The 7,331-nt window shown below is 37.7% G+C and overlaps 1 protein-coding gene across 1 annotated transcript in view; it reads left to right on the top strand.

Annotated features, from left to right (window-relative positions):
• Window positions 1-656: 656 nt before the first annotated feature.
• The window catches only part of ARRDC3 (arrestin domain containing 3), a gene marked incomplete at its 5' end in the record, with an annotated part of 10,764 nt that continues 4,089 nt past the window's right edge, over window positions 657-7,331 (top strand). The window contains 5 exons of the mRNA XM_009084839.1: window positions 657-738; window positions 3,508-3,655; window positions 4,891-4,993; window positions 5,375-5,631; window positions 6,054-6,216. Of these exons, the coding sequence (XP_009083087.1) occupies window positions 657-738; window positions 3,508-3,655; window positions 4,891-4,993; window positions 5,375-5,631; window positions 6,054-6,216 (753 nt within the window). The remainder of the gene's footprint in view (window positions 739-3,507; window positions 3,656-4,890; window positions 4,994-5,374; window positions 5,632-6,053; window positions 6,217-7,331) is intronic.

Genomic DNA, 7,331 nt, shown 5'->3' with positions numbered 1-7,331 from the left:
CTGGCCACCTCCCCTGCCGGCTCACTTTATGGCACACTGGGACAGCTGCTTCTGTTTATTCAATACTTCCTTCTTGAAGTATGGCCATCCATCCTGGACCCCTTTGTTTCCAAGGGCTGTTTCCCAGGGTACACTTTGAAACAAACTTTTGAGCAGGCCGAAGTCTGCTCTTAGGAAGTCCAGGGTAGAAGCTTTTTTCATGGCCCTTCTTGCATCCCTGAGTATTGAAAACTCAATAATTTCATGGTCACTGTGCCCCAAACAACCTCCAACCACCACATCTCCCACCAGCCCTTCTCTGTTTGTGAACAGTAGGTCTAGCAGGGCCCCACCCCTGGTAGGCTCAGCTACCAGCTGAAGTAGAAAATTATCCTTTATGCACTCGAGGAACCTCTTAGACTGCTTTTTTTCTGCTGTATTAAATTTCCAGTAGACATGCGGCAGATTAAAGTCATCCACAAGAACAAGGGCTGGTGATCTTGAGACCTCTACCAGCTGCCTGTAGAGTAAATAGACCAGAGACCCCTCTTTCTGTGACATAATGTTCTTTTAATGTTGTAATGAATGTGCAGATCCCTTTTATTCTGGAAAAGAAGCCTATGCAATGTATAAAATGTGTGCAAGTGTAATAGTATGTTGGGTTTTCTCCCTTCTAGATGATGACAATTCAGAAGAAGGCCTTCACACCATCCATTCAGGAAGGCATGAATATGCATTCAGCTTTGAGCTTCCACAGACGTAAGTACCTGCACACAGTCTTTGGGCCCTGATGCCCACCTGTCTAACCAAAACTCTGGCTGTGGGTGGAGGGGAAACCTTTTCAATGGTAGTAGGAATTGTGCTGCAACATGGAGTGTAGAACATAATCCCATTGATCTGAAGAGGTTGCTTTTACCCTGATATACATGTGGGGGTTTTTTGTTGTTATTTTTGTTGAATTTCTTGTTTTGGGGGTTTTGAGGGGGTTTTTTTTAGCTTCCACAAAATGGGAGCTCATTGCTGCCCCATTGGTTGCTTTCCTTTGACCAAGTCGTAGTGACTTGGTAGGTGTCACAGTCTTTTACCCCTTCCCCACAGGAGGGAAAGGAGTTTGAATGGTCACTGGAGTCCCTCAAAATGGCTGAGATAGCTTCTAACCTAACCAACAATTTACTGGAGCCATGCAGACGAGCAGAAGAAGAGATTAAATCACAGTGGAATAGTTTGGTCTCAGTCTGGAACGAATGCAGCAAGTTTAACTAGATTTGAATGAAAGAGGATATGATTCTCATTCAAATAGGATGTATGTACACAGGCTGGCCTTTAAGCAGAAAGCCTGTATAGAAATAAACATAAGGGTGGGTGGATAAAGCAAGAAAAATTCTCATACCTAATCCCTTTTGTCTTAGAAAACAAAGGTGGAGCAAGCATAAGAGAAGTATTAAGATAAAGATTGTTCCCTCACCCCTCTCTGAAATGTGTAACATAGATATTATGAATATAAGATTTATACGTAGAAGAATTACCAGTATGGAAATGATGTAAAAATAGAAGTGGCAATAAAGTTAAATACAGGGGAAAAAGAGGGAATCTGAATATGGATGGAAGAAGGAGCCTTTTGCTGTTAAAAGCAAGCAATGAAGCCATTAAGGCTGAAAATTTTCCAGTGTGATACATGAAATAGTTCAGTACTTAATCGTAGAATTTTAGGGGTTGGAATGGACCTTACAGATAATCTAGTCCCAGCCCCTCTGCCATGGGCAGGGACACCTCCCCACTAGACCAGGATGCTCAAGGCCTCATCCAGCCTGGCTTTGAGCACTGCCAGGGCTGGGGCATCCACTGCTTCTCAGGGCAACCTGTTCCAGTGTCTCACCTAATATTAAAGGTAATGAATCATCTGTTAATTAGAGCTGTTGACTTTAGCAGAGCATGAAGGTCATAAACATGTTTACAGGTCAGTTTCAAAGACTTCTACACTGTTTCAGTAAGGTCTACTGTGAAGACCTATGAACATGAAGATTTTGAAGGCAATTTAGCATTCTGTGGAAATCTCAGCTGCAAAAAGTAAAGCTAATAATGATTTTTTCCCTTCAGTTGGAAGTGGTATTTAAATTTTTTAATTCAAAAACCGACAACCAAACAAACCCAAAGCATTATGCATGAATGTGAAATGCTTAGCTTTGAATGAAACAGTCAACAAATTATGACAAGCATTGGTCAAAGCACAGGTCCTTTTTAAGTGACTCAAGGGAGTAACTTACGTCAATTGTTGATAATACCAAAAAAACAAAGGCTGATATTAAAAGCCTGAACTTTGACACTGCCTACTTATGTGTTATTTTGTGTCCATAGAATACATCTAAAACTGCCTTAAACTACAGGGCAGTGGTGGAAAGTTGATGTGCACAGTTTTTACTGATTTTTTGCCCTACAGAATATGGGGCAGAATGAAACATTGAATATGGATTAGAAAATCATTTAATCTGGATTATTAGGGGGGGAAAAAGTACATCTTAGATGTGGAAATAGAGAAATGAGACCTGTAACTGAAAAAGTAATTTTAGTCAAGCACTGTCATGGCTAGTACTGCTCCCTGTGGAAGATAGAGAAACTTTGCAAATAATTTATATGTTTTTAATGCGTATATATAGCAGTGTATTCAAAACATAGTGAAATAGAAAGAAATCTACTTGCATAAAAATGAGAAACTATCTTACAGAAACTGCTATTAATTGGAAATAATTAGAGTATAAAGATACTTTGTCTTTCGTTTTATGATGTTTCAGTAAAACAGGCAATGCTCAAAGGTCTGGAGATCCTTTCCACATAATTTTTCATTTAACTCCTAGAAGGGACTTAGTTCATGTGTCAAAGTTCAGACTAGAGTAGTCTTGATGATTTCATGTGTGTATATATAAATGTGCATACTTATGTACTATAAATGTTTTAAGCTGGTCTTATCAGGGTAGAGGAAAATTAGAAAGTACTCAAAGTAGCCTCTCTCTTCAGAACTCCAAATTGGAACATTTACTCTGCTTAAGGTAAAATAAACTGCAAAAGTGCTGAATTACAGCTAAAATTAACCTGAGGCTTAGCTACGGGCCAAGTAAATAATAGACAATGATTGGCAAAATGCCATATCCAAAACTATAATTGTTTGATACTAATGCTAATTTTAAGTTGGTAGTCAAAATTTGGCTTTGAAAGGGCATTCTTTACTCTGGATGTATAAGTGGCCTCTTAAGTTTAAAGGAAATGTGTACTGTCCTGTATTTTCTAGTACAATTCTTTAATTGATTCTTAAAATCTGTGCAAAACTATAGTAGGATGAATTGGAGATGATTTTTTCTCCCATCTTCAATCTTGATTTTTCTGAGATTTTGAAACTTTGCAAATAAGTTATGCTGCATCAATTACTAAAATGCATTAAAAATGCAATTCTATATACTAATCCTTGACCTGATCAATTGTATCATTATTAGTCAGAAAGACTTTACTCAATTTTGACCTTTGTGTCCTGCACAGACCACTTGCTACCTCATTCGAAGGCAGACATGGCAGTGTGCGCTATTGGGTGAAAGCCGAATTGCATAGGCCTTGGTTTCTACCAGTAAAATTAAAGAAGGAATTTACAGTCTTTGAACATATAGATATCAACACTCCTTCATTACTGGTAAGAATTGACAAAATTATTCATTCTTTGTTTCTGGCATAAAAAATAATGAAGTATAATAACTGAAACAATAACCACATTTAATTTTACCTAATACTTATTTGCTACTTTAGTTACCACCAATTTTCTAATTATTACATTAGTTCAGCAACTCTGTAACTACTGGTATTTTGAAAGCTGCCTTTTCCTGTACTTGTAGTTGCTTCACTTTTAAGATACATAGAATGGCTTTTGTCAGTTTAAATTGTTAATATGAAATTATTAAATGTTAGTAAGACAGAAAATTTTGAGAACTGTTCCTCTTTGATTTGGAATAATGAAGGAACAGTGAAATTTACAAAGAATTATGTGACAGGCTGCTAACTTAAAAATGCAAAGTTTAAAACTGTACTGGTGTGCATAATTGATAATTTCCATATGGATAGTTTTTCTACCAACAGAGAGAAATTACCACAATTCTGTGTGATTATTTCTGAAATGCCGTTTCATTAAAATAATGCCAGTATCACAACTGTTTTCAATAAGGATTTGATTTCAATGTGGCCTAAAATTCCATTCCCCCCCACCAAATTCCCCCCTCTGGAGAGGTTAAATAAAAACCCTCAAGAGTCCATTGAAATAGATTTCTTGTGTATGTGGGTGAAAAATCAAACTTGTAAAGGGACATCGCGCTTGCATGAATTCCATTAAAATCAAAAGACTCATTTGACTTTAATGGGCTTTGGATCAAGTCCTAAACCCTGGTACCATGTAAAATAACAAAGTCTGGTTAATCTAAATGGAATGGAGATCTTTCTGAAATGGGAAATAGCAGGAGTCAAGGTTACAGTACTTTAGCTTAATTACTGTTTTGGAAATACTGTCCTGGAAATACACTCTAGTTTACTAGATAAATTAACAGCTCTTCCAGCAATATGTTGGAATACGTAGGCTATAAAGCCTTTTCGTAAGCTATGCTGTATTCATTAATGTATTAAAAACCTGCTTCCAGTGAGGCCATAGTATGAAGTACAAAAAAAAAAGCAGTGTTAATAAGCGTGGAGTTAGAATAAACCTTATAGTTTGCATACTGCAATTTGCTTGAAGTTTCATCCTTTAGAATTAGCTATGCTTATCAAAATGTGTAACAAGTATGCCACTAAAATAATTTCTTCGTGTTGAACAGAGGTTGTAGAATTAGATGAAGAGGTTCATGGAGCTCTCAATTAAGTGGACAATGTTGTTCTTTATTGCAGTCACCCCAAGCAGGCACAAAAGAAAAAACTCTCTGTTGTTGGTTTTGTACCTCAGGCCCAATATCCTTAAGTGCCAAAATTGAAAGGAAGGGCTACACCCCAGGTACGTAACAGAAGTAATTACAGGAAATGTTTTTCCTTTCATTTTTCAATGACAGTTTGTATTTAACTGCTGTTACATAAGCAAAATACTTAAACTATTTTTACCACCTCAGTCTGCATTCATCAGTCTTGCCATTTCTTAACTACAACTAATTTCACTAGCTAGATGTGTCCCCAGATTGTCAAAGAGCATCTGCTTCTATTAGACCTGTGCATTTTTCTGTTACAATTCTTATGGTGACCTTATTCCTATTAGAATCAATGGATGTTTCAAAGTAGAGCATTGCTAGCAGCATCCAGTACTTTACAACAATGCACTGTACATGGCAGTTTGCTTCAGCTGCCTTGCAAACACAAAGAACATGAAATTGTTTCATTTCAGGTGAATCAATTCAGATCTTTGCTGAAATTGAGAACTGCTCTTCCCGTGTGGTGGTGCCAAAGGCAGCCATTTACCAAACACAGGCGTTTTATGCTAAAGGAAAAATGAAGGAAGTCAAACAACTCATTGCCAACCTGCGTGGGGAATCCTTGTCATCTGGCAAAACAGAAACCTGGAATGGCAAACAGTTGAAAATTCCACCGGTTTCCCCTTCAATCCTTGACTGTAGTATAATTCGTGTGGAGTATTCACTGATGGTATGTTGGGCGATTTCACTTGAGCTTGAGTAGTTTCCATCATTTCTTGAAATTGTTAACAAAGCACTGTGTGCTAACTAGTTACAAAAGAAATACATAGCCTGGTATTAGTGTCCAGGAATTCTGTAAATACATTCAGTTTAAACCTTGCATGTTCCATAAAACAATTGTGCTGTGCCAACTAAGTAAACGTGTTATGAGTAGATGATATTTCCATGAGAGGGCTCATGTTAACAATCTTCAGCTGCTTTTGAGTTGGGAAGCTTTTTTTCTCCATGGGACTTTGGCTCTAAAACAAATAAAGGAAACAAGTAGGCCAAGTTCCTTGTGGAAAAATTACATGGACAGAGATTCTAGTCTAATAATTACGAAGCACTTACACAAACCTGCTTTTCATTGTACACTTCTTTGTTGTTCTTCAGGTATATGTTGATATTCCTGGCGCTATGGATTTATTCCTTAACTTACCATTGGTCATTGGCACCATTCCTCTACACCCATTTGGCAGCAGAACATCAAGTGTGAGCAGCCAGTGTAGCATGAACGTGAATTGGCTTGGTCTGACACTGCCTGAAAGACCAGAAGGTAACACACAATGAGTCTGTTTTGACTTTTGTCTGCTTTATTCATTGATGGCATGCAAACAGACCCAAATTACGTCCTTCATAATAAAGCCCACAGGAAATCCCTTGTGGATATTTCCTTGCCACCTGCTTGTCTTCTGTATATAGAAGAACAGAGTTGCCTCTCTGCCTTCGTCTCTCAGGGATGGGCAGGGGAATCCAGCTGCTTGGAAGCTGGCACAAGCAAAAGCACAGAATGCCATTGTATGTCAGCAGAATTCTGTCTCCCGTATCCCAATTGCATACTTGATTATAAGTCATTGTAACCCATCAAAATAGCAGTTCATGGTTATTTTTACCATCTTTAGTAGCCAAGGCTTTTTGAAAAGACAGTGTAGTTCATTTCAATGGGAATTTGATTTGTCAGGTTCTCTGTATCTCCCTTCCCTCTTTTTGCTTATATTAAATCAGTATATGGGGTTTTTATGTACAAATCTCAGACTCTGATTTGTGGAGTCCAGAGGTATATAATGTTCTACCATTCCTACCTGTACAGAAATTCAGTATCGAGAGTATGTGATACATTTTAAATATAGTATTAAGTCACGATAAAAAAGTCAGTCTGTTGTTGAATTTGAGCATAGTCTTAAAATAAATCATAACAGCCAACCATCCCTTTCATCTTCAACAGCTGGAAAAATGACTGAAGTAATTTGTCTACCTGCTGGGGCATTTTACATTGATAAGAGTTTAATATCTATCATGTTAAAAGTTTTGACAGTGTCATGTGAAACAGGGTGATACACTCAGTATTTGATTAGTCTGTCAGCACCCTTAAGTGGCTTACTTTAACAGCTTACAGAATACTACTCTTATTAATATAATTGTGACAGTTTTCAGGTTAAAATTGGCAGCAATATTACCTGACTGCAGAAATACATTCAAAGCAATATACTAACATGCCCTAATCCCCAAGAAAAGTTTCTCAAGAAAATTATTCAGCATAGAGTACTGTTCTTACCCAATAAATACACCTGTTGGGGGGAGAAGAGAGATTCAGCCTGTCATCTGATCCCAGAAGTTATGATGGACTTTTCACCCCTTGTTGGTCTTGTCGTCTACCCTGTCTCTGTCCCC

The sequence above is a fragment of the Acanthisitta chloris genome, unplaced genomic scaffold, assembly GCF_000695815.1.
Source record: "Acanthisitta chloris isolate BGI_N310 unplaced genomic scaffold, ASM69581v1 scaffold14621, whole genome shotgun sequence".
Taxonomy (NCBI): domain Eukaryota; kingdom Metazoa; phylum Chordata; class Aves; order Passeriformes; family Acanthisittidae; genus Acanthisitta; species Acanthisitta chloris.
This window is presented reverse-complemented; position numbering and strand designations above follow the sequence as displayed.